The following is a 27862-nucleotide window of genomic DNA, read 5'->3' on the forward strand; positions in this document are numbered from 1 at the left end:
TATTGTTGCCATTTCCAAAGAATTCCTTTTGACAAGTTTAGAAACCAGTGAGTCTGCTACAATTTTCCCACCCTATGGTTCACTGAGGTTCTTACCATCTGCCAGATATTATGTTAAGCACACTGTATACACAGTCTTTATTTATTTATCTAAAGTAGGCTCCTCGCCCAACTTGGGGCTTGCCTTTACCACCTGAGATTAAGAGTCACATGCTCTCCTGACTGAACCAGCCAGGCACCCCCCATGTACGATCTTATTTAATCTCCACTCTAGCATTATGATGTATACACTACTTAACAGGTTCTATATGGTGCTTATTCTGCACTGTGGTAAGCATTTTAGACATTTTAACTCAACCTTCACCACAGTCTGCTGGTATAGGTACTATTATTTCCCCATTTTACCGGTACAGAAACTGAGACACAAAGAGATGAGCTGACTTGGCCGAGATCCCACAGGTAGTAAATTGGGAAGAGCTATGATTTATGTTCAGGCATTCCAGCTCCAGAGACAACACTCTTAACCACTGTTGTGTGCGATATTATCTTTATCGGTGAGGAAATAGAAGGACAGAGAATAAAAACTCTCCCAACGTCACCTGGGCAATAAATAATGGAGAGAGGGGGACTCAGATTCAGGCAGCCCATAAAACTGCGTAACCTATAAGCCTCACCCCTTCCGCCATCCTGCACATCTTCTCTGCTTTGATCATTCAGTCTTAAAGCCATTTCAATACAGATGTCACTGTGGCACTTAAGAAAAGTAATGATAAGAATAGAAAGGGAAGAAATTAGCTTTATCATTTATTCAGTTTACTGCCTAGCCTAATTTTGAATAGATTTTGGATTGCGGTTTGTCATGAAAAGGTTGAACCTTCACTGAATTGCCAGCGTCAAAGACGACCTTGACTTCATCTAGCGCAGTGATTCTTAATCTTTAATGAGCCATATGAAGATCTTGCTAAAATGCAGATTTTGATTCAATAGGTCTAGGATGTGATGCTGATGCTTCTGGGATATGATCTATGCTTTGAGTCACAAGGCTAACACAGTGTTTTCAAACTGAGCATAAAGATGTATCTCAGGGCCCAGAGTTCACATTGGAAGGAGGGAATTTTCATAGATGGAAGAACATGTACAGTTTGGGATGATCAACACCAGGCGGGGAGGGGGGCGGGAGGTGGCTCATGAGATAAGACCTGAGCTACCTGACTCCCAGGATTGGAAGGGACATTAAGGGTCACCTGCTCCAAACATCCAACTTGACGTTTGAATCCTCTAATATCCCTGCCAGGTCATTTCACTCCCAGAGTTAAGGAATTTTCTGTGCTGAGTGGCACTAAGAGAATTTTAAGATGGTGCCTGAGTCACAGAAACAGTCCAGATGAAGGGCTCTGATATCAGTCTCCTACCTCTCCAGACAGACATTTGCCTCCATAATACATTTTCAGAGCCTTTGGATATTTCTTCAAAAGCTTTCAAACCTTACCATTTCCTGATAAAAACAATGTACTCTACCAGAGAACCATCTGGGAGTGCTTATTTCCCCAGGCATCTGCATTCCACTCTGAAATAGTGATTTCAGTGCTGACTGGCAGGTGAGAAGCAGTGACAGATGTCTGGCAGCTGGGCTCCTTCTTGGCTGTACTGATGATCTGCACCAGGGCCCTTGAGAAAACATATTTTCCAGAATCAAGAATCCTGCGACCATGAATGGTTTCTTCTCATTTTGATTTCACGACCTGAACCCAAGGCTCTTATGGTTGGGTCTTCTGACTGGGAGGGGAAGCCAGCTACTCCTCTCGTCTCTCCTCCTTCAGGCTGTGACTTGACAGCACCCTGCTTTCTGTTCCAGGTGCCCGGGGAGAGCGAGAAGCAGTGGAAGCCGGCACTGGTCGTACTGACCGAGAAGGACCTTTTAATCTATGACAGCATGCCGCGGAGGAAGGAAGCCTGGTTCAGCCCAGTTCACACGTACCCTCTTCTTGCCACCAGGTAGCCTTGGCCTTGTGTTTGAGTCTGATGCAGTTGCAGTTTGAGACTGTTCTGGTCAATTACAAGTATCTCAGCACATTATATTCCTGCTTCCTTTTGCGTCAGGAACTGAGAGCTCCCCCAGAATATAGCCACACATTTCTATCCAGATAGGTGAATTATCATTGACGGCCCGGCATGGGCAACACGGACACAAAGAACAAACTGCTTCTTAGTCGTGAAGGAACAGTGACATCTGGGAGATGGTCCGTGCCCCGTCACCTTCCCGGGTCTCCACCCCAGTTCCTTTGAGAGGAACTATGTCCATGCATTTACAGTCTTGAAATTCCGGTAGAATCCTCAAGCAAGGGCCTTCACTTGTAGCACAGGGATTGTCGTATGGGAATGTGCTGGTACTGTGCTTTTTACAGTTTGCTCGGCACGAGACCCCATAGCAAGTTCTTCCTCGGTTGTTGGTGCTTCCTGTGGAAATGGGGCTGCCAGGGTCTGTTTCTTAGGACCTTCAGTGCATGTTTATTGTTCATGTGACATATTATCTTAATGCATCATGTCCTTATCCTCTTTTTGAAGGTCTTTATTCTGAGCACAAAAGCGCATCAAACCTGAGTCTTGATCCAAGTAGTTGACAGCTCCCAGACTTGGCTCCTGTTGCCATCTCTTTCTGTATGTGCTTTATGATTATGGACACAGTTTTCATTACTCCTGTACCTCTTCCTTACCTAGAAGATAGGCATACTAACGTAATGTTTATGGCCTCCCTGGCATCGTGCTTGACGGTATGGGTCCCTAAAATGTCTGCGAATGAATTACTGACCAGTGTGGGACAAACTCTGGAAGGAGTTTGGTCCAACAGACAGAAAGCATAGAGGACTGAGGTTTTGGGGCTTCTGTCCCGAGCAAGAGATAGATAGAAACAAGATAGGTTCTCCATTCTGAAGGGACTGAGGTGTCAAATAGGTTATAGTCAAGGCTTGGGTGCAGGGAAGAGAATGAGACTCAGGAGCAGAACAAGAGGAGACACGAGATTAAAATGGTAATGGTGTGTGGAGCTGAAACTCCTTTCAAAGCCCTCTTACGTCCATGTATGGTGATTATGGAGAACAGCAAGGGTGACCTGAGGAAGTGATTATTGGCCCCAGAGGTGAATAGAGGAGGAGGCCTTCAGGGTCAGGGACCACACCTAGATCACTTAGATACAAATAAAATAACAAAACAGTAATTTAATTTTTGAGTATCCTAAGCCTTAAAATCTTTGGCAAGATAGCTATGAAAGCACTACTGATGTTTGTAATAAAATCTCAATAATCAGAATCCAAACATCCTAAAATGTTCCTGTGGAGCTTCAGGCTGTGTCTTGGGGTCCATTCAAATTCATCCCAACCTCCATCACGTTCCACAGCCCTCACCCACGGGCACTGACGTGCACATTCTGAGACATTCTCACAACTGGAACCAAAGAAGGATTAGACCATAGTCACGGTCTTCCAGGGTACTAAGAAGAGAAATTGGACTCATTCCTCTTAGACTGATTTTCGGGAAGAAAAGTCTATGTAAGGTAAAGTTTCTAGGTAACTCTCAGGCAACCTGAAAATAAAACCCTCATGCATAGCCTACTTGGAGTTTCTGAGCATTCTGACATTGAGGCTGCCTCTTTATTCATGCATGCATGCATTCAGGATTTTAAAAAACTCAGCGCCTCCGTCTACACTAGCCACATTTCAGATACTCAGTAGTTGTGAGTAGTGGCTACTATGTTGGACAGCACAGATCTTAGAACATGTCCATCATCACCGAAAGTTCTGTAGGACAGCACCACCCTAGAGCATAAATGACTAGCTCCGAATTTGTCCTGATTCGGGCAAGTGACTGGACTGACACGCTCCAATGGCAGTGTGTCCAGAGCTCAGGCTGCCTGACGGGAGGTCGTCTTGCAGGCTCTTGTGGCCGTCTACACATCAGGCCGTCAGTGGCTTCAGTGGCGCCGGGGGAAGGGTGCACAGGCGCAGCAAATGGCATCTGAGTAGGCTTGGGTGGGGCACCAACAGTAACTGTGAAAGGCTCAGGAGCCACAGGCGTGCCAGGTCTGGGCTGTGAGCAAAGCACACGAGTAGCCCGAAGCCACGAGCCAGCGTCCGCTATGGAAATAAATAATGGAAACCCTTTCAGTGCGAACTGTGCTCATTTCGAACAAGATGCATCCTAAGAATTCGGCGCCTACCGTCTACACCTAGAGGAGATGCAGTGGTGATACCTGACCTCCCAGTTTACTGCCTCTTTCCCAAATCACCCAGCCTCACCACTGAACTGCAAAATCAAAACGTGCTGTGTGTGTGTGTGTGTGTGTGTGTGTGTGAGAGAGAGAGAGAGAGCCCTACGAGAAGTGGTACGCTGAAGCTCCTAACCATGCCCCTGATATCCAGCCGCTAGCCGGGGAGGCAGAGGCTGTCCGCGGCGTTAGGGCAGCCCCGGCTCTTCGTTCTTACTTCGTGCCCTCGAGCTACTAGCTAACTTGCCGCCTGCTCCTGAGAAGCAGCTTGGAAATACAGGACCTGAAGTTTCCGTCTTCGTTTTCCTCCCGCCAGAAGAGTGCCTCCCCGTCCCGGGCTGATCGCCCCGCCTCCCATTTCTGGGCTGATTGCCCCGCCTCCCCTTCCCGGGCCGATCGCCCCAACTCCCCTTGCCGGACTGATAGCCCCGCCTCCCCATCCAGGGCTGACCGCTCCGCCTCCCCTTCCCGGCCTGACCGCCCCGCCTCCCCTTCCCGGGCTGATCGCCCCGCCTCCCCCTCCCGGGCTGTCGCTCCGCCAACCCCCTTCCAGAGTCGTCCGCCGTTAGACGCGGCGGTGAAATGCTGCTTTCGCTCCAAAGCCTAGTGCAGATCTGCTGTCTTGTGCAGCATGGTCATCTTCCTTCCACCACCCGGTAGATGCGCTTAGAGAAAGGCTTTTGGAAAGCAAACAAAAAGCGAGGAAACGACCGGTCCCTTCGCCGGAATCCCGCAATCACACGGGGGAGCCGCAGTCCTTGTGTGGCTCCAGGCTATGGAGCTGGGCTCCCTGCAACTGAAGGCAGAAACTCATTCTCTCCTTGCGTACAAAGCTGGCTGTTTGAGATGGGAGGCTGGGCTGAAGCTGTTCGCTTCCCGCAGAGAACTCACTGCCAGAGGTGGTAGGAGTCAAAGGGAAACTCTGGATCCTTCCATTACCCAAGTTACCCCAGTCGTCCACTGGCTGCTTCCTAGTCACATATTTAAGTTCATCAAGTGACTCATTTACTTGCCCTGTGTTCCATACGGTCACATATGGCAGCGTGTCCTGCATATATGAGCACTTAGGCTCATGGCCTATCTAGTAGCATGATTTGTCTTTGAGTGCATTTTTCTTTTTTTTTTTTTTAAGATTTTATTCATTTGACAGAGGGAGAGAGAGAGGCAGAGGGAGAAGCAGGCTCCCCACTGAGCAAGGAGCCCGATGTGGGGCTCCATCGCAGGACCCAGGATCATGAACTGAGCCAAAGGCAGACAACTGACTGAGCCACCCAGGTGCCCCTGAGCGCATTTTTCTAAAGAAGGGGACTCATGACTCTTTAAAATCTTTTTAAAACCTTTTGTTAAAGTAGCATTTATAGGGGCAGCTGGGTGGCTTAGAGGGTTAAGCATCCAACTTCGGTTGCGGCTCAGGTCATGATCTCAGGGTTGTGGGATCAAGCCCCAAGTTGAGCCCCTCATCAAGCACCTTGTCAGGCTCTGAGCTCAGTGCAGAGTCTGCTGGAGATTATCTCCCTCTCCCTCCCGCTCTGCTCTTCTCCCTGCTTATGCACTCTCTCTCTCTAAAATAAAATCCTTTTTAAAAAGTGTGATTTATAAATAGTAATGCACACAAATCTTTTAAATGTACAGTTCACTTAGTTTTTATTTACAGATATAGAGCCACATCTTGTAAAATGTTATTATAGGGTGTCTACAAATTAATCATGCTGAGTAACATTATCAAGAAGGCCATGGTGGTACTATTTGCAGATAGGCCCGGGTGCTAATCAATCAGTGGCTGACCTTCGTGGAGGGCGCCTAGATCAAGGCCTGGTGCTTTACTTAGATTCTATTCGATTTTGCAAAACTTGCCCAATTTAAGAATCACCTGGCTGTTTACTAAAGAGGTGGGTCCTCAGGACCCTGCCCTGGAGATTCTGGCTTAGTAGGCCAGGTTCCCGGAATCAGGAGTATGTGTTCTCCACAAGCATCAGGCAAATGTTGTCCTCAGGGTGACCGCATTTAACCCTTACAACCCTGTGAGGTGTAGGTTTTATTCTGAGCATATCTTTTTTTTTTTTTTTTTAAAGATGTTATTTATTTATTTGACACAGAAAGAGAGTGAAAGAGCAGGAGCAGGGGCAGGGGCAGAGGGAGAAGATTGTTCCCCGCTGAGCAGGCAGCCTGACTCAGGGCTCCATCCCAGGACCCCAGGACCATGACTGGAGCTGAAGGCAGAGCTCACCTTTTTTAACCTCTGCTCTCTGCAGCCTCCCGAAAGAGCACGTTCTTATTCCCTGGAGTTTTAGTGGCTCTTGGTGGCTGAGTAGAGCATACAGATCTTTCCTTCGCTCTCCTGACAACTTAATCATACAATAGGCAGCCACCCAGATTCCATGACAGAGTGAGGACAGGGCTGTGGGTGCCATCAGAGACCTAGAGTTTCTACCCATGGCTTCGACCAGGAGTTCTCAGAACGGGCACGAGCACCACCTGGGAATTTGTTAGACGTGCAGATCCCCCCCCCACCGCCGCTTCTAGACCAGTGGAATCAGGCGCCGGAGGTGGGGCCCCGCCTCGGTCTGAGTTTATAAGCTCTCCGGGTGTTTCTGATTGAGGCCACAGTTTGAGAACCTCTGGTTCGGAACTCTGCTCTGCTGCCAGGGTTCACCATCAGAGGGAAACATCACAGCAGGGACTTGGATCTTCCTTCCCTGCAGTTCTTCAGAAGCACTGTTTTGCCTCATGTGGTGGTGACCGCCGATGAATTCGTTCAAAGGCTATGCTGGATCCAGTGGTCGTGGAGTCATCAGAAGCTCCCAAATATGTGCTGTTTGCCTGCCCTGCTTTTTCACTTAACATGACCCTATAGGAATCTTCCACTGATATTTTGTACTCTACCTTAGCTTTATTTTACTGCCTGCATAGCGTTTCCATTGCATGGATGCTCCGGGGCATAGATTCTGGAAACTTACAGCATGGCTCCAAATCCCAGCTACTTACCAGCTTCGGAAACTTAGGTAAATTTTGTAATCTCTTACTGCCTCGTGTCCCTCATCTGTAATGGGCATAATATTGGTACCTGATAAGGTGGTTATAAGGTTATGTTAGATAACGTAAAATGTGTAGGGTAGTGCTTGATGCATGGTAAATGCTAAATAAATTTAGTTATTTTTACTCTTATTTTTTAACCTTTCTCTGTTTGGGGGTTTAATAGTACATTGGCCACATTTGAAAAACAACTTCATCACACTGAAAACTTGTGAGCAACTGAAACCCACAGGTTATCATTGGAGCACCTTGGGAGAAATCTTTTAAAGCTCAGCCTGTCAGCAAAACAAATAAAAATAAAAATAAATAAGTGAAGAGAAAGCCTGAAAAACCATCTCCTTAAAAAATAAAAACAACAACTGAATTTGCTGGTGGAAAAGAAAGATCATAGTATTGGATTCGACAGCCCGGGGTTCACATCCCAGGTTTGCCCAGTCAAGCCTCATAGTTTACAGGCCGTGTGACCTTGAGCAAATCATGTCACCTCTCAGAACCTGTTTCCTCACCTGAAAACTCGGATCAGAATGTCTACTGTGGAGTGATTATGAAAATGACAGAAGGACGACTGTGTCAGTCAGCTCAGGATAGCTGAAGCAACAGGTAATTCTGTTTTCACAATTCCGGAGGCTGATGAGTCTAAGAGCACAGTTCCAGGGTGATTGGCTTCTTGGGTTCTAGGTGGCTGCCATCTTGCCGTGTGCTTATATGACTTCTTCTTTGCGTGTGTGTGGGGACGATGAGCCCTGGAGCTGGGCCCCATCCTTACATGACCGCATTTAACCTTCATGACCACCTTGTTGGCCCTATCTCTAAATACAGACGCATTGAGGGGTAGGGCCTCAACCTCTGAACCAACGGGGTGACAGTGGGGCCGGATTTGATCCGCGACCGTGACAGAAGGACAGCCTTACTTAGCATCCCGACTGGCACACAGCAGGTCTGGGCAACGGCCAGCTCCCTTCCCTTCACCTTAGCAGGGCTGGGCAGCATCGTTCAGAATGTCAGAGACTGTCTTTTGTCTTGTGCAAGAACTGGTAGGGCCAGAGTTAGTGGGAGACAGGGTTCTTTGAAAATTAAGTTACTCCGTCAGACAGTTCAGAGTTGATTTGTTTCGGGTATTTTTGTTTGTTTGTTTGGTAGTCCCAGGCACATCTACTTTATATTTTTCTGGAAGATGAACATTTGATTGTGTTTCACAGCAGTGGCACCAGCTGCTCGAAACATGTTCTTGGTGTCGAACCCCCACGCGGAGAAGTTTCTGGGCCTTGGCCTCTGCCACTGAGAAACATGGATGGTGCCTTTGTGCCTCAGTGGTGCAATTATTTATAGCGGTGCGCTTGGGAAGTTTTCAAACACGTACTTTTAGGTGTTCTCATCCCTCAGTTTTTAGGAGTTCTTGGGAAAACTCTTTTTTTCCTGCTTAGCCAAAGCTTATTTGATGTTGCTGAACATTTAAAAAAAAAAAAAAAAGGTCACTCTTGCCTATATGGAGGAAGTGTGTTGTTTTTTTTTGTCATCGTCGTTATAATTGGTGAGTGAGACAGGCCTACAGAGAGTGAGGATTACGGTCGCAGTCTTTCTGAAATTCTAGAGGAGATGTAACCCCGAAATTCTGCATGCCCAGTCCCGGTGGTCGGCGAAAGACCGGGACGCACAGAGCTTGCAAACGGAGGGATGCTTCTCTGAGCCCAGTTCCTCCGCCTGTGGGCCCCGGGAGAAGGCTTGGGGTCGCTGGAGACCAGGAACTGAGGAATGTGCCCTTGGCTCTTTTGACTCCACAGGGGAGCCAAAGACGCTGGCATTTCGATTAAACCTAAGGAACTAACCTGTTTCCGAGTGCTAAATGTAGTTGCTCCCTCAGGCCAGCCTCGGAAAGTTTAGGAATGCTTTCCACTGGGGAGGTTTGGCCAATTGCGTGTGTCAGACAGTGAATTACAGTCAGCCTGTGGTTTTCACGCTAAGCCTCGGAGACCTCCTTGCTGTTAGGGAGTGTGAGCATGTGCCACGGGTACTCCCTAGGGCAGCACGAGAGGATCTGCAGGCCCGTGGACCCACCCTCTGTCGGACTGAGCGGTGCGGAGTCTGCCCTCACACCCATCCGTCCCGTTCGGCACGGCCATCCCAGTGCTCACACCGACTGCTGGCCCCTTGTCCTCCCCCTGCAGCCCCTCAGCTCACACCGGAGGATGTCTGCGGACTTGGGAGTCAGCCCAGGAGTTGGATCCTGAGACCTCGACTTGCGGTGTAATCTTGGGCAAAACATAAGTTTCTCTGAACCCAAGTCTCCTCATCTTTATTAAGGGCAATCATTTCTTCTGCTTCATACAGTTATTAATAGGACCGATGGAGACAGTACATGTAAATGTTTAGCCTATAACTGAGACCCAGTCAGTGATTGATAAATGTTAGCAATTGTTGAGATCGGGAAAATGAGTGAAATTAATGTATGAATGACTAATAAGTAATTAGACAGATTTGATCCCACAGGTAATACCGCATTTGTCAGGGACTCGTATAGTGTCTTAAAGTCGTTGAGGTATAAGGACTGGGCTAGGGAAGAGTTGTTTGTAGGGAGAGGGAAGTGGGGAGACTGGAAGCCCTCAGCTCCCCCCAGAAAGCTAGCTCTGAATGATACTTGTAACAACACTGCAGGCCTATTGGTGGCTTCTTCCTTGGAGCAGGGATGTCCAGTTCAATTTAGGAAATGTTTAACAGTCCCCTGTGAGGGGCCAGCATTGTACCAAGTGCTGAGGGTAGGGGGACTTTAAAAAAGTGCAAAATATGAACGCTAAAAGCCAAGTGTTATAAAAGATAATTGTTCAGGTTATTTGCTCATGGTTTCGTTTTCCTAGTAAAAGAGTACAGATTTTAATCGTCATTACCTTCCATGGAGAAGTTCTTGAAGATTTTTTCTTTTAAAGATTCTATTTATTTATTTGACAGAGAGAGCGAGAGAGCACAAGCAGGGGGAGCAGGAGAAGCAGAGGGAGAAGCAGGCTCCCCGCCGAGCAGGGAGCCCGATGCGGGACTCGATCCCAGGACCCTGGGATCATGACCTGAGCCTGAGCCGAAGGCAGACACTGAGCCACCCAGGCGCCCCATCTTGAAGATCTTTTTATAATACATATTCTATACTCATGGTGATAGATGTTGAACTAAGTAAAATATGGGTGGGATAAGGGAATATGGAAGAGATAACCGGAAAACTCAAAGAATATATTTAAAAACTTAAAGTTCTAAGATTGTGGGACGCCTACATGGCTCCGTTGGTTAAGCATCTGCCTTCGGCTCAGGTCATGATCCCAGGGTCCTGGGATCGAGTCCCGCATCGGACTCCTTGCTTGGTGGGGAGCCTGCTTCTCCCTCTCCCTCTGCTGCTCCCCCTGCTTGTGCGCTCTCTCTCTCTCTCTCTCTGTCGAATAAATAAATAAAATCTTTAAAAAAAAAAGTTCTAAGATCGCTAAATGATAAAAACACTATTAACTTAAAAGGAAAACTTTCCAGTACATTGGACTGTCATGATGTGAGAATATCCATCGGATGGTAAGCCTTGGTCATCTCTAGACATGGCAAGTGTGGGGGGGTGTGGGTGAATGAAATCCGTGGGTGACCCGAAGAGCTCATTATTATCTCTCACTATAATTTCCTTTCTACCTGTAGTTGACAAGCTGGAGTGTGGCCCCTTTTCTTGGTATAGTGGGCTTGTTAGTGACCGACCCCTCACCTGCCTAGACACCCTGTTGGCTGTTGGGCCCCATGAGGGTGACCAGTGTTCAAGAGCACCTGAACCATTTAAAGGGTCTGACCAGTTCCAGTTGTTTTCCTTTCTTGTGTGTGTGTGTGTGTGTGTGTGTGTGTGTGTGTGTGTGTGTGGCTTGCACTGCGGCATCTGCTGGGGGATGCTCATTACAGCAATTAAGTAAAATGAGAATGTAATATTGCTTAGCAACCCAGTTACCTAATGTGTAATTTTACTAATTTGGCAGAATCTGTGTGCTGCAACTGTTTTTGTTTTAATTAAGGATATTAATAATAATGTTTTTGTATGGAACATTTTATGCAACATTCTCTAACACCTATCCAGAATTAAATTAGTACATGAGCATCCTTTGTGAGACAGGTTTTTTGTTTTATGTTTTTCTCAAAACCAGTCAGGCAGAGGGGCATATCTGAGGATGCGGAAACTGTGGGCAGTCTAGTACCTTGGTTATTGGTAGAGATACATTTTGCCTGGCCTCCTGAGGGAATGAGGGGATTTCTTACTGCCAAGTTCGCCCACGTCTCAGACAAAGAATTTGACCTGCAAGTGGGCTTATCCCATAGCCACACTGAGCCTTGTGGAGTCCACCTTGAGAGCCACTTTGGACAGTAGAGGTAATTTGAAAACATTTCACCTTTTCTTTTTATCTGGTTGAGGGACCCATTTATAGACAATTCTTTAAATGTAGGTAGCCTGGATCCATGCTGACCATGAACGTGAAATCTTAAGGACTCACTTTTTTGACAAAATGGTCACCTTCTACTCCCAGACCAAAAAAGAAGGTAACTCTGACTCCCTAAACGACCAAGTCACTACTGAAAACACTAGTTGCTAAAGATGGATTTGAAGGAAGAAACAGGAAATGGATGTTAGACTAATCCCATAGAACATCTCATCCCCATTACCTTTCCAGATCACTTTTCGCCGGGAAATGAGCATTTAGTGGATGTAAACCCAAGTTTTTGGATCTAGCATTAGCTACTGTTTCATGTGGATGGAAGACCCAGGGTGGGAGAGAAGTCGTAGTATATCATAGCAAGTCATTCATCACAAACTTCTTGGAAAAGAGTCCTCCTTGTATTCTGGCTATTCATGCAGTCATTCATTTCACAAATATTTACTGAGTGCTTCCACGGGCCTGGAATTGTTCTAGGTTGTACACATACAACAGGGAACAATCAAATAAAAAGTCCTGCCCTGATCGAACTAATGATAACAGTTGCTCATCCTATATATTCTGTTCCAGGTGCTGTTCCATGCAGTATTCACATAACTCACTTCATCCTTAGCAACAACACAATGAGGTAGGCACACAGCTCTCCCCAGTTTGCTTTTCAGGAATCTGAGGCATGGAGGATTTAGAAACTTGCCAAGGTCACCCAGTCAGCAGAGAGCTCAGTTGGGCTATGTGACTCTGCTCTGTCCCCCCACATCCAAGGCTTCGTTCTTCTGCCCCACTCAGGTTATATGGGGCCTTTCAGTGGTTCACTTACTCAAACACCCAGATAATAGGAAATGTAGAGTCTTGCCAGAGTTTGTGGCTTTGCTTCCAACCATGGGAATGTGCGTTTGAATTCTATAACCAGGGACCAAAGCATGTCCTTGGTCTTCTCACGCAGTTTCATATAAAACTTAGAAACTGGGTGTGAATTGCAGCTTGAAAGCCCGTCCCAGGGTGCTAGTATTTTCTTCCCACTGGGTAAGAAAGATATCTTCTCTTGGGAGACAGCATTCTCTTGGTTGCTGTCACTTAGTCCTGCCACAGATAAGAGACAGATGGTCATAATTTTAAGTCTACACAAATAGCTTAAAATGTAAAATAATTGAAACATAAATAATAGCTATTTCAGAGTCCCCCTTGAGACTGCAGATCACAAAAGATCTTTGGGAAGAATCTTGGCAGGAACGTCAAAAGGCTGTTCCTGGCAGAACGGGACAAACTCTGGCAGATGCATTCTCTCCTGATGCCCAACCTTTCTAAATGTGCACATGATAACTTTTTAAAAATCTTAATGTCCAGCTGACATTCACCTGCTACTTAGTATCCAGAATCCAGCTATGGTGATGTGTTCCCAAATATGGTCTGCAAATGAAGAGCCCACAAAGGGGCCTTTTCACTGCCCCATGTTTCGTAGCATTTCAGAACAGGTCAGGGTGTGTGTGTGTGTGTGTGTGTGTGTGTGTGTGTGTACTTTCCTTTGCAAAATTGAACTCATATTTTATTATTTTTTATTTTTTTTTAAGATTGTATTTATTAGAGAGAGAGAGCGTGAGCGGGGGGAGAGGCAGACAGAGAGCTAGAGGCAGACTTCCCTGCTGAGTAGGGAGCCCGATGTGGGTCTCAATCCCAGGACCCTGGGAGCATGACCTGGTCTGAAGGCAGACGCTTAACTGACTGAGCCACCGTAATCTTATGTCTTGATTCTGTATTTCTTCTTCTTACCAGCTTTGGGTCATCTGCTCATTTCACGTCCGTGTCCTCTACAACTTCAGACAAGTCACTCATTAAAGTGCTCAACAGCACAGGTCTGAGACCATAGCTCTGCTTCCATTCCTGATTCAGCTGACTCTTCATGGCTCTGGCCACTTAACAAAGGACTCCTCTAACTGATAAGCTTGGTACCCAACACTTTTTCCTTTTAACTCCAAATGAATATTAAAGGAAACTGTCAATACGTTTTTTCTGAATATTTACTTCATCTGTTCCTTTTCTAGTAATCTGGTTTCTGGATAAAACAGTTGATGTAAGGAAGCCACAGAGGCCCTCGTGAACTCCTATTTCCTCTTTTCCAAAGTTAAAAAAAAAAAAGGTTACTTTAAAAAGTCCATTACTAAATTTGGCCTGGGAACAAGGTCAAAGAATCTACTTTATTCTGTGTTCTGAAAATCAGGATATAATTTTCACTTTTCCAGTCTTGGAACCTCTGACTTGTTCTCCCTGATTTCCCAAAGATCCCCCACCCCCACCCCGCCCCGAGTTTCAGTTCTGTAGCCTCTAAGCCCTTCTGGTGTGTTGGTGTGTAATCTTCTCAGTGAGGACTCGAGTTCCTTTGAAGCATCAGGCTGCTCTTTTTCCAAATGCCATCCCCTTCTCGGCTTCCACTGCACTTTACTCAGGCTCACATCTCAAAAACGTTCTTTTCATTAAAGCACAAAGCAAGAAGTTTCAAGTCACCTTCTCTCAGCCATCCATCAATAGCACTTTTGGCCTGGAGAGGCCAGCTGCCTCTTCCTTATTTTCGCACACCACAGACATCTAAACATAGTGACTCATGTCATCTTTGCCATTGTTAGGAAAACTCCCCTCGTGTGGACCCTCAATCTCCCATCCACATGACTGTTTCTTTTGAATAGTGGTTTGACTCCCAGTGAAAACATCCTGTGCTTTGAAGTGGACGTGGCCCTTGTGGGTCCTGGGGTTACTTAATTTGGAACCCAGGTATTGGGTTCTTAAGATCTTAAGGAACTTAGGCAATATTGCTTCAGTTTATGTTGATCGGAGGTCCCTGGGAGCTCTGAGATGCTCAATGAACAGTTGGACAGTACGGTATCCAGGACTGTATAGCCGATAGTATTTTATTGGTTGGAGTTGGAAATAGGCCAATACAAATTCATCTCGAGAAAGATTTCACAGAACATTTATAAATGTAATCATGCCACTGTTTTTCTCTATCTCTTCCTTGTAGCCACCACTCCTAACCCAGGGGCAGCCCACATAACTAAAAAGAGGTAAGAGAAAGGATCTTGGTTGTACCTTGTCAAGTGGCCTTGTCTCATTTTTGCAATGCCATGATTTACAAAACATCTCTGTTCGGACTTCTCAGGATGGCATCTCCATGTATTGTCTCCAGCTAACTACTATTGACAATGAAAAGCAATTAGTTGGAGATGCTATAAAGAATAAGGAAATCTATTATTTCCAACATCTTGATAGGAATGAAATGATAAAAATGTTGACAAATGTAGGGCTCCTCTTTGTCCTTGTGTCGGAATCCACTGCTCTTCACTGTTGATGGGACAGCTTTTACTCCAGCTTCTGGTTCGCCCTCTGGAGAAAGACCTCCATAATAATCGGGCTGCCCCAGTGAAGAGGAATAATTCTCCACCCATCCACCTGACCCTGGTTCATCTCTTCCACTTGTCATCTGCCAGAGGCTGGTCCTGACTTTCTTCCATATTCTTGGAGTGGGTCTCCCAAGAACGGCGGCAGAACCTGGAGTGAAGAGTTTGTGGGAATCGGAGGGAAGAGGGCATTTCTCCTCTTGAACTTGGGTCTCATCTGTTCTACTCACGCCGTGCCTAGCCTTGGGTTTGCATAGAGTAGGTGCTTTTATTAGTTGGCTAGGGCTGTCATAACAGAATACTACAAAGCAGGTGGCATATGCAACAGAAACTTATTTTCTCATAGTTCTGGAGACTAGAAGTCCAAAATCAAGGTGCCATCAGGGTTGGTTTCTAATGAGGGTTTCCTTCCTGGCTTATAGACAGCTGCCTTCTTGCTCTGTCCTCACCTGGCCTTTCCACTGTGTGTGTGTGGAGGAAGAGAGATCTTTGGCATCTCTTTTCTCGTGAGGGCACCCTCCTATTGGTTGAGGCCCTACCCTTATGTCTTCACTTAAACTTTATTAGCTCATTATAGGCTCTATTTCCAAATACAATCAACACTTGGGGTCAGGGCTTCAACCTATGAATTTTAGGGGGACACAGTTCAGTCCATAACAGTGTTCCATAAATGTTGGTATGATATATCAGTTGGCGAATGGCAAAATCTTTACTGATTGATTGAATGAATGAGTGACTTAGTGACTTTTTTGGTGGTCATTTGAAGGTAGAGAGAAGACTTGAACAGAGCAGGAAGCTCCCCTGAGGCCCCTCATAGCACCCCCGAAAATCCAAAAGTGTTCTGTAACTTCAACTGGCAGGTCTCAGCATCTCTTCTGTCTCATTTGCTGGAGGCCAGTTGGTTCCTGTAAGGGATTAATGAGGCCACAGATGTAGGTTTCATCCCACACGGCTCAGTTAGCTTCACGTTGAGAAAGACCATTCCACTGCAGGTGTTAAGTCTGAAGCGCTAGACGAGGATGATTTAGAATAACCCAGACAGAAGCCCATGTAAGGGGACACAGAGGAGCTCATCAGGTATTCCAACCCTGACCTGACACTAATGTGAAACAGACGACAGACAAAACACGTGTGACATGCTGAGTCAGAATTGTAGGTATTTTTCAGTGGAATGGAAAATTTTAAGATAAAAAAAGATTAGAAGAAATGAAATCACCCATAAAATTAGTCGACATTTTAATGGATTTGTTTCCAAGTTTTTCTCTTACATAGTTGAATTGTATGCTTAGAGAGTTTCAATAGATCTATATACATTTCCTCACATTTGCCATGTGTGTTTATAAAATAATTTTCAAGGTCTGTGTAATACTCCACCCAGAGGAGTGTACCCATATGCATCGTGTGGATATTGGGTGTAGTTTACTTGATTTTTTTTTTTTTTTTAAGATTTACTTATTTATTTGAGCGGGGAGTATGGCGGGGGGCGGGGCAGAGGGAGAAGGAGAGAGAAACCTAAGCAGACACCATGCTGAGTGGTGAGCCAGACGCAGGGCTCGACCCCAGGACCCTGGGAGATCAGGACCTGAACTGAAACCAAGAGTCTGATGCTTAACCAACTGCGCCACCCAGGTGCCCCTGTAGGTCACTCGATTTTAATCTGGAAGAGTATATTTTTGTTACCACTATGCACAGTAGGTAGTGGACAAGACAGTTTGCTTTATCTGATTGTTTGTACATACAGCTTTGCACGTTTCATTAACCCATACTGGTGTATTCAAAAGAATGCATTATTCAGCATGTCTGCTATTCTTCAGAGAGCTAATCAATTTGTTCTTTAATAGAGATACTAGAGGGTACCTGGGTGGCTCAGTTGGTTAAGCCACTGCCTTCGGCTCAGGTCATGATCCTGGAGTCCCGGGATCGAGTCCCGCATCGGGCTCCCTGCTCAGCGGGGAGTCTGCCTCTCCCTCTGACCCTCTTCCCTCTCGTGCTCTCTCTCTCTCATTCTCTCTCTCTCAAATAAATAAATAAAATCTTTAAAAAAAATAGAGATACTAGATAATTCTTGATTAGTGGAAAAATCAATTTCTCCTCTTCTCTTTTCTGTTCAATGAATGAAATTTGGTGATGAGACGAATAACAAAGTACAGCGGTAGTCCTCCCTCCAAAGGCTCTTTTCTCATCGTTACTTGTAACTCCCCGAGTTTCCCCATGAAGGACTCCCTGTGCCCTGTATCCATCAGCTGGATCCAGGCCTTTCTCACACCTTGTTACACTTGGTTAATAATTTCATTCCCTATACCCAGATCTGCCAACTGCAAGTTTGCCAACAAATTGCATTTTCCAGTTATTATTGGCTTCAATTTTATAGTCTCTCTGGAGAAAAATTAATATTGATAGGAAATTCACAAACAAGGGACATTCTCCACAAGGATGGTACCTCTTTTTCTCCCTTCGCCTGTACCTCTGTGTTACATTTCCACTGGCCCTGGATTGTGACAGAGTTGATGCTCCTTTGGTGGAAACTTAGGGATGGAAAGTGAGAACATGTCAGGCTAGGGAAAGCATAAGGGAACTAGTGTTTACGGAATGCTTCTTATGATCACTAAGCACTAGATGAAGTGCTTTAGGTAGCTTATTATATTGAATCCCAAGCATGGGAGGCAGCAATTGCATTTTTAAAATAAGGAATCCGAGGGTAGCGGCACTAAGGGCTACAGAAAGGGTATGGGAATGGTATTTAGTACAAACCGTATGCTAGGTCTGTGCTGAACGTGGACAGTTTACAATATTATTAATATTATTATTTCATAGATTTCGTAGATTATTTCAATTATTTAATCTCTACACCCCACGTGAGGCTTGATCTCACCACCCTGAGATCAAGAGTCACCTGCTCTTCCGACTGAGCCAGCCAGGCGCCCCCAACTGATACAGATTTTAAGATTTTAAAAAGGAAGAGCTTAGGTGTATTTCCTGAAGCAACTAAAATGTAAACACCCTCGAGTATAAAAACAATTTTTGAGCAACTAAGAAAACAATATAAACTCTCGTTTTTTTATACGTACCTTATCTTAATGATTTTTTACCTGACCCTCAATCCCTTTAAAACTCATGGCAGGCTTTTGAGAAATGCTTTATTTTTCCTTTAGCCTCACCTAGATTTAAACCCAGGTCAGCACACTGTCCCAGATTCTTCTCTCCATGAGATTCATGGAACTCCTCTTTTATTATTATTTTTTATTGAGGTATAATTGATAAAATTTAAAATGCACAATATAATCATTTCATATACATATATATTATGAAATGAGTTACCACAATCAAGTTAATTAATATACCTATCACCTCACCTAGTTAGTTTTTTGGGCATGTGTGTGTGGGGGGGGAATGTTTAGATCTACTCTCTTAGCAAATTTCAAGTATACAAAACAGTATTATTAAGTATAGTCACCACACTGTATATTAGATCCTCAGGACTTAGTCATCTTATAACTAAAAGTTTTAAAAGTTTTTACCCTTTGACCAACATCTCTCCATTTCTCCCACCTTCTAGCCCCAGGCAACCATCATTCTGCTCTGTTTCTATGAGTTTGAATTTTTTCAGATTCCACATATGAATCTGAAATTCCACACCCAGTATTGTCTTTCTCTGCCTGGCTTATTTTACTTAGCCATAATGCCCTCCAGGCTCATCCATGTTGTTGCAAATGGCAGGATTTCCTTCCTTTTTAAGGCTGAATAACATTCCAGTGTGTGTGTGTGTGTGTGTGTGTGTGTGTGTGCGCGCGCATGTGCACACGTGCCACATTTTCTTCATCCATTTATCCATCAACAGACATGTAGGTTGTTTCTATACCTTGGCTTTTGTGAATAGTGCTGCAAAGAACATGGGGTTGTAGATATCTCTTTGAGATACTGATTTTGCTTCCTTCAGACATATTCTCAGAGATGGAATTGGTAGATCTGGTAGTTCTGGTTTTAATATTTTTTGCGCAACCTCCATACTCTTTTCCATAATGGCTGCACCAATTTACATGCTGACCAACAGTGTGCAGGGGTTCCCTTTTCTCCACATTCTTGGAAACATTCATTATCTCTTGGAAACTTCTCTATCTTCAAAGAATTTTACACCCAAAAAGTTTTTCAACGAAACTTTTTCTCCAAGTCGACATTGCGGACCACCCTTCCCGCCAATACCAGCTTTGTGGGTAAAAGAAAGCTCTTCAGTTATACAACAAGCTCGTTGCTAGAAATTCAACAGCGTGTGATGTTTTAGTTCACCAATAATTTTGCTCTATAATATTTAAGCTTATGAGAGAGAATAAGCTTTTGGATTTCCTTTGTGCAATTTTTAATCTGGAGGGAATAAGCCCTTTGCCTAAGAAAGTACCTCTCCCGTGCACCAAGGTGAATAGACACCTGGCATTTCCCTAGCAAATGGTAGTATTTCTTTCTATATTAAAAGATAAGGCTGGAAATGCAAATATCCTAGGGAGAAGTAACATTTACTAAATTATACTCGCGCTCTCCTGCAAATTATTGATAGGAGCATTTCTCCCCAATGGGGGTTGAGATATCAAGGAGCAGGAGAGAACAGGAGAGATCCAGGGGTTTAAAGGGGACACGTGAGAAGTAGGAGCCTGTGTGTGCTCAGAAAGTAGCACTCAGAATCTGAGAGTCCTCATTTTTTCTGTCTGGCCTTTTGGAAAATATGTACTATGGGAGTCACATTTATGCTGAGCATGTGTTTTAAAGCCAATGTGAACATCGTGTGCTTCACACCAATCACTCTCGGAAATCCCTGAAATCTCCCATAAAGTGCAATTCTCTTCCAGTTCTCAGGAAGCCTGGCATGGCTAGTTCTTCCTGGGCTTTAACACAAGGGCACAGATTGCTGCTTCTTCCGTTGAGTCTCCTGGTGGTTTGCTTGCACTGGGAGGCTGTGTGCTCGACGGACGCGTACCCAGAAGGACATTTGGTGCAGCCAGATGCTCCAAACTACAAGAAACATGGGGGAATGCAGTTGAACGCAGGGAACAGTGTCATGCTCACCCTGGGACATACACATGTCCAGGAATGGAATGGAGAGGAAAGGGTTGATACACTATTTAAATTGTTCTCTTTTGCACTTGCTCAATTCTCTTTTTGGCTGAGTGAGTATAGTTGAATTTGTCTCATTAAAGTCATGTCATGCAACTCTGCACCTGTCACCAGACACAATCCCGGCCACCTTTAAGTCTCACTCTAGCCCTGGGGACGAACTAGCTGAGCAGAAGGCAGAAAAACCACAGTGAATGCTGGTGCTAGAGCGGACCCTTTGGTTCTAGGGTGGAAAACCGAGAGCAAATCACCAATTTGGGAGCTTTGTACCAGGTGACACAATTCAGGGGAACACGGTGGTTTCCAGTCTGATGATTTTCTGTCTCTCTCTCTCTTTCTGTCTCTCAACAGGCTGGTCCATTCAGGTCCAGGCAAAGGATCGCCCAAGGCTGGTGTGGATCTGTCCTTCGCGACACGAACAGGCACCAGGCAGGGGATTGAAACACACCTGTTCAGGGCCGAGACCAGCAGGGACCTCTCCCACTGGACGAGGAGCATCGTGCAGGGCTGCCACAACTCGGCGGAACTGGTCACCGAAGTCACTACCGGTGAGCACCCCTGGCTCTCCAGCACCAGCACACCCTCTGCTCCATCCCAGCCTCAATGTAGTTTCCAGTATTGGCCTTCTGGGCTGTTTGGAATTCCCGAAGTGAACTCAAATTCTTCCAAATTAGGGCACTGTATGCCCTACTCAAATGTAAGCCTTTTCCCATCTCCATTCAAGAAAAGTTGGCAATTCAGGGAGTCAGATGTCGTTTTCCTGACTGTGACCCCAGGGTGGCTTCCTGCAGGCACGAGCTTTGAGGCACCAACCAGCAGGTTCTTGTTATAAACATAGAGACTGACTCTGGGTAATTTATCACAGAATAAAATTCTTGGAAATAATAATTTTGGTAGCTCACGGAGTTGATCCAGAAACTGGGGCACTGATTTGTGAAAAAGAGCAGGAAACAGAGGCATCCAGGTGGGGGGGTGGGGGTTTCCAACAGCAAAGGGCAGAGCCTTGGGAAGAGCCACCGGTGCCACTGGTCTGAATGTTGAAGCCGAGGCAGGATGGAGGGACCACATGGTGAGCGCAGCCCTGTTCATGCAGAGCCCTAAGAAAGGCCTAGTGAGTGCGGGAAGTGGGATTTACATGGATTATTTACATGGGTTACATGTGTGCAGAAGGAAGAACCCTCTATACTGTCCTATTTATTGAGTGTACTCATGACGTGCCAGGCATTTCATATAATGTCTCTTAGTGTTTTCCACACTATGAGAAACAATCCTGCTGTGGGTCCAGAAGTCAATGAGTCGAGGCAAGACTAACATTTAAAAAATTAAATTAAATGGAATACACATATCAGTGTAAATATTGCTTAGATTTGTGGAACTTTGGATTCAGGGGTGTGTGTGTGTGTCCCGGGTTGCAAATCATTGCCTTATCTTACCTAATCCTCACAATTCCCTTGCCAATCTGATTTTACCGAATAAGTAACTTGTCCAGGATCTCACAACTAATAAATGACAGAACTGATTTTAACGCAATGTTGTGTCATTCTAAAGACCATTCTTCTTTGACTCTCGTGTCTACTGAGACATGGATCTCACGGCTGTACCACTGGTCAAAACCCAGCAATTCTGTTCAGGCTGCTGTGATAAATGAGTTTCATGCCCCTCTCCAAATCAGATGATTGATAGGTGATGGAGATGACAGATAGATATAAATGCATCGATACGTAAATATATAGATAATTTAATTTTTTAATTGGGCAAAGGTAAAATTGGAGACTAGAAACTAATACGAATCTCAGCTAAAATGAATAAGCTAAGTATATACTGTAAAATCTTGTACATTGGGACACCTGGGTGGCTCAGTCGGTCAAGCACCCAACTCTTGGTTTTGGCTCAGGTCATGATCTTGGGGTCATGAAATCCAGCCCCACATCGGGCTCCGTGCTCAGCACAGAGTCTGCTTGAGGTTCTCTCTCCCTCTCCCTCTGGCCCTGCCCACCTCTCTAAAATAAATAAATAAATCTTTAAAAAAATAAAATAAGATCTTGTACATTTGCTAAGGTGGATTCCATATGAACCCAGTGATTTTCAGCAGCCAGCACAATGTACAGTTAACAGTGTTCATGATGCTATTGCTCCTGATTCTGAGATCCAAGATTGTTTCTGGTTCTGAGATCGAAGACCAGCCCCTCTTCCAGGTCTCCTGCCGTCACTCGCAAGGAGGCCGTATGTGACAGAGTAGCTGGTATCCTCAACAACAGTCTTCCGGTAAATCCACCTTTAAGTCCCACAGGGTTGTTTCTCAGAATACTCTCTGCTCACCCTCTTCTATCATGTTTTCTTGCCTGTTGTTTCATTTCTCTGTCTCTGAGGAACCAGTACAAAGTAATAGCCACAGTGTAGGATTTAAGTCAGAAAGGCCTGGATTCAAATTCCAGTCCTATTTCTTTCTTTTTAAGATTTTATTTAGTTATTCATGAGAAACAGAGAGAGAGAGAAGAAGCAGGCTCCCCACTGAGCAGGGAGCCCGATGCGGGGCTCGATCCCAGGACCCTGGGATCATGACCTGAGGCAGACGCTTAACCGACTGAGCCACCCAAGTGGCCCTCCTATTTCTTCCTTAATCTCTTACTCTTACTTGCATCTCTTGTTTTCTTCATCCGGAAAAAAGAAGGAAATAATAGTACCCACCTCATAGAGTTGTCAAGAATGAAGAGAAATAATCCATGTAAAGCTCCTAGCACAGTGCTTGACATGTAAGTAAGCACTCACTACGCGTTAGTATTAGTTGTTACTCTTGTCATTATTTCCCCAGACCTGTGCTGTCCAGTATGCTAGCTTCTGGTCATGTGTGGCTATTTAAATGTAATGTAATTAAATGAATTCCTCAGTCACACGAGCCACATTAGAAGTAAAGTTCTTTTTGTTTTACCCCTAAAAGCCCCAGATTGCTGACCTCCACCCCCAGAGATTGTGATTTAGCCGTTTGGGGTTGGGGTGCAAGAATTTGTTCCTGATAACGTCCCAGTTGGTGCGGATGCTGCTGGGCCATGGAGCCCTCTGGGAGCAGCACTGAACAGGGAGCAACCTCCCCCAGGAGCAACTCCCACCCAGGAGTAGTCAAAAAGACGGGACACACGTGAGCGTGTGGTGGGGTTTCTCCACGTTTCCTTTGCTCATGCAAACATGAAAAACCAGATGTTTTGTAGAATGTCTGCTGCAGCAACTCCAACAAAATCAGTGTCTTTCTGTAATTACCCTGAAACAGATTGGTGCCCCCCACCATTTCCCATCATCGTTGGAAACATTTGAGAGTGTCACCGAAGCTCTTATTTTTATGCTGAGTCTGGCAAGAAAAACTAGAGTTTTGGACCTGAGAGTCGGAAAACCAGAAAACTAGACTAATGAGCTGATGATATGTGTAAATGCTGGAGAAGTTCACGCTCCTTGCAACAAATTCAGGAGTGTTCTAGGAAAGAATGGAAAAGGCCAAGGGGATTTGGTTTAGTTTACATTCCACAGATTTTGTAAAATCTTCCTCTCTCAATAAGCTGAACTCTACTTGGATAGGAAAGCCATGGGGCTGTTGGTAGACCAGCCAAAGGAAATAACAAAGCACTGTGTGCACTGAGCTAGCCGGGTGGCGGAAGAGAAGAAATTCTGGAATGACCACAGGTGCAACCCAGTTACAGACTGAAAGATGCCTTCAGGGAGTTGGGGAATGGGGCTTATGTTTTAATCAGAGCTTCAATTAACTTGCTAATGTGTTCGATTTGTCCTGTGTGGATTGAGAACATCTTCAGATAATCAGTTCCATTCTATAAAGACCGTGAACACCAGCTGAGGTCAACTAGAATTGAAAGTAACCACAATCAGTTGATTCTGAATATGTGAGGGCGTAGCTTTAAAGTTCAAATATAGACGAAGAAAAAAGAAAAACATGGTTAGAGCTCATTTGCCCACTTATTCTACAGGTAATAGAAGTAGGGAGTGTCAAAAATAAGGATTCAAGATGGGAAGCCATACCTACACCCATGCCACTGTCTTTGGCCATCCCAGGACTGCAGGGATGGCAGGGGTCTGCGGACCTTTGGAGAAGATGAGATTTACGGAGGGGCTGTAGCTCAGAAGGACTCAGAAATCTATTAGAGAGTGTAGTGCACCTTTGGGAAATACCAACCCTTAGTTACAAATTGAAAGATGCCTGTGGGAAGTCGGAGGAAGGGGTACACTTTTCACCAGAGCTTCAATTAAAAGCCGCCTCATTCTGTGAGCCGATAGAGTCCCCTTTTTCTTTCCCCCAAACCTTGAAGGCCCCCCAGCCATACAGTTATTACTCTCTTTGCCAAGGTCCCTCTCCACATCCCTCTGTATCCTGACTGCCAGAGTATGAGAAGGATACATGGCACCGAGTGCAAAGAACTTGAATTTTGAATTCTAAGCCACCTCAGTTGTGACAGATTTCATCTGTCTGAGCTTTGCTTTTTTTCACCTGTCATATTAAGCTTAGGTCCTGCTTCAGAAGTTTGTGGGAAGGTGAAGTTCAGTTGGCTTATAAAGCCTAGCTGAGCTAAGGATGGTTCCGCGCAGTCATAATGCCCTGACTCTTACCCCTTCCAAACCCCATCCCCAGCCAGGAAAATGTCCTGGTTTCCCTAAAGAGCTTTCAGATGTCTGTGAAGGTCTGAGCCAGTTTACTTGCCGGGATCTGTTAAATGTGGAGTTCTGTGAGGCAAAAAATCCAATCTGATACTTAATAACCTTTTTCAGAACTCTTTGATCAAAGGTTTGAACCTTCACAAGTCTTCCTAAATAGGAACTAGGATTCTGGGGCAGTCCCTCATCCAGCTCATACGCTTCGAGTACTGATAACGTTTTCCTAAATGCAGTGAGGACCACACATAAAAGCTGTCCTGATCAAGAGGTTTTAGTTTTGTTCCTTTGGATCGGAGGGTCCCTTGTGACCACCGCCTGCACGGTTCCTGAGTGTCACACTGGGCAGAGACAGGAAACAACCTTCTCCATGGAAGGAGCCACCTCTGAGATCTCTCTGCAACCCAGCTTCCCCAGGACCCAACGATCATCAGATCGCCTGGGAAAGTTTTAAAACACTCATTTCTATTTATAAAATGAGCTTAGTTTGACTTTTTAAAAACTAAAAGTGGGATTATTTTTAAGCGACTTACTCCTGACTTCTTAGGTGTGTTACACTTGTTAACATCGGTAATGGAATGGAGGAATGCTCACTCCTTTCACCAGGTGGTGGGCATGACACAATGGGGTGTGTGCGTGTGTGCGTGCATGCATGCGTGATGACGATGACAGCTCAGAGCTAGCTTACCCTCAATCAAATGTCAGCTTTTTCCCCCCCGACCCCTGAGACAAGGCCAGTGGAAGGCAAGTACGCCCATCTACCTATGTGCTGTCAGAGGGTCAGATAAGGGCTGGAGCCCAGATAAAATTCAGTAAATCCCGGCAAAAGGAATTCTTTCAGCTTATCTCCCTTGGTTTCATGGGACAAGTTAAATTACAACATCAAAATCAGTCCAAGGAGAATATTTTCATGAGCAATGACTAGTTTTCAACTTGAGAAGAAATGTGTGGCTGGCCCTGGGACTGAGGAGGCTTGCAAGGTAAGTGCCCGGGAGAATGGATGGACTTGCTGTTGATACCACGCTCTCTCCTCTCTCCCCTCAGCTTGCACCTACAAAAACCAGGAGTGCCGCCTGACCATACATTATGAGAATGGATTTTCTATTACCACTGAAACACAGGAGGGTGCCTTTCCCAAGACAATCATACAGTCTCCCTATGAAAAGCTGAAAATGTCCTCAGATGATGGAATCAGGATGCTGTACTTAGATTTTGGAGGCAAAGATGGAGAGATTGTAAGTGTATTTCTGTAGACAGTGTGATTTCACATATTTTTCATGGGGCAACACATCTGTGAGGGCTCGCAAACATAACACGGCCTTATTATATTTATTTAGCCATTGACTATTTGCAAAGTACTTGCAGGTTCATGTCTTATTTGATCCTTGAAAAACTATGATTAGATCCAATTATTCCAAAGAGCCTTACTTTGGTCTCCTTTTCCACTAGCATACCAACTAAATATTTGAATCAAGGTATCTTAGTAAGTCAGCATTAAATTTTTATCAAATAGGGTCCCACCAGCTTCAAAATGCACCATTCATTTTTCTTAAAAGAAGATTTATTTATTTATTTTATTTGAGAGAGAGCGTGCACGCACAGAGGGAGAGGGAGAAGCAGACTCCCTGCTGAGCAGGGAGCCTGATGTCGGGCTCGATCCCAGGACCCTGGGATCATGACCTGAGCCGAAAGCAGATGCTTAACCTACCGAGTCACCCGGGTGCCCCTGCACCATTCATTTTTTTTTTTTAAGATTTTATTTGACAGAGAAAGACACAGTGAGAGAGGGAGCACAAGCAGTGGGAGTGGGAGAGGGAGAAGCAGGCTTCCCGCTGAGCAGGGAGCCCGATGTGGGGCTCGATCCCAGGACCCTGGGACCATGACCTGAGCTGAAGGCAGCCGCTTACCGACTGAGCCACCCAGGCGCCCTGCACCATTCATTTTTAAAAAAGTATCAAACATCTAATCTAGCCTCGGGGGTGTAAGGATGTAAGCTGAGCAGGGCCAGCCAGGTGGGGGGGGTCTCCGAGGAGTACAACACGTGGAGAACACAGAGGTGGATGGTCGGGACCAGGGGCGGAGTAGAAGGGGCAGTAGGAAACGAAGAGAAACTTGGTCAGCAACACCCACGTGGAGAGAAGGCCAGAGAAGAGCCCAGAAGTTTTGGGCTAACGGCAAATAATGCCTAACAAAATTAGCAAATTTGTCAGTTAAAGTAACTTTTATACTTCTATCAATAATATGCAAATAGCCAGTGTGTTTAAATTCATGACTTCCTGCGATCGTTACTGCCTATTTAAATAAAAAAGTGTCCGGTGACTGGGTGGCTCAGTTGGTTAAGCGTCTGCCTTCAGCTCAGGTCATGATCCTAGAGTCCCGGGGTCGAGTCCCACATCGGGCTCCCTGCTGAGCGGAGAGTCTGCTTGTCCCTCTGACCCTCTTCCCTCTCATGCTCTCTGTCTCTCATTCTCTCTCTCAAATAAATAAATAAAATATTTAAAATAAATAAATAAATAAAAAAGTGTGGGGCACCTGGGTGGCTCCGTCGGTTAGGCGTCTGCCTTCGGCTCAGGTCATGATCCCAGGGTCCTGGGATCGAGCCCCGCATCGGGCTCCCTGCTCCGCGGGAAGCCTGCTTCTCCCTCTCCCGCTCCCTCTGCCTGCCGCTCCCTTCTTGAGCACTCTCTCTCTCTCTCTCTCCCTCTGTCAATTAAATAAATAAATAAACTCTTAAAAAAAAAAGAAAGAAACAGATTGTAGAGTTTAAATAAATAAATAAATAAGTGTATTTCTTCAGCTCCATGGAAGGGTGAGAATTGCCTGTTCTTTCTAGCAAGTATAGTTAATTGACATTCTCAGGAAGACCTAGCATCTCATTTAAGCTGTCAAATGCCGAACTTTTAAGAGGACCTTGATTCTGTAATAACTAGGCTCTCTTTAGGTCCTTCCTAAGTCACTAGGTTAGTCAACAAATATTCATTGACTTCCGCTTGA

General features: G+C 45.3%; 1 protein-coding gene across 2 annotated transcripts in view; it reads left to right on the top strand.

Moving 5' to 3' along the window:
• SNTB1 (syntrophin beta 1) overlaps positions 1-27862 on the top strand; it is a 229604-nt gene that overhangs the window by 196508 nt on the left and 5234 nt on the right. For both annotated transcript variants that reach the window (XM_028090869.2, XM_028090870.2), the window contains 3 exons: positions 1855-1994; positions 20570-20766; positions 25913-26103. In XM_028090869.2, the coding sequence (XP_027946670.2) occupies positions 1855-1994; positions 20570-20766; positions 25913-26103 (528 nt within the window). The remainder of the gene's footprint in view (positions 1-1854; positions 1995-20569; positions 20767-25912; positions 26104-27862) is intronic.

This window comes from Eumetopias jubatus, unplaced genomic scaffold (assembly GCF_037043125.1).
Source record: "Eumetopias jubatus isolate StellerSeaLion01/CBP00866 unplaced genomic scaffold, mEumJub1_p1.0 scaffold_4, whole genome shotgun sequence".
NCBI classification, from domain to species: domain Eukaryota; kingdom Metazoa; phylum Chordata; class Mammalia; order Carnivora; family Otariidae; genus Eumetopias; species Eumetopias jubatus.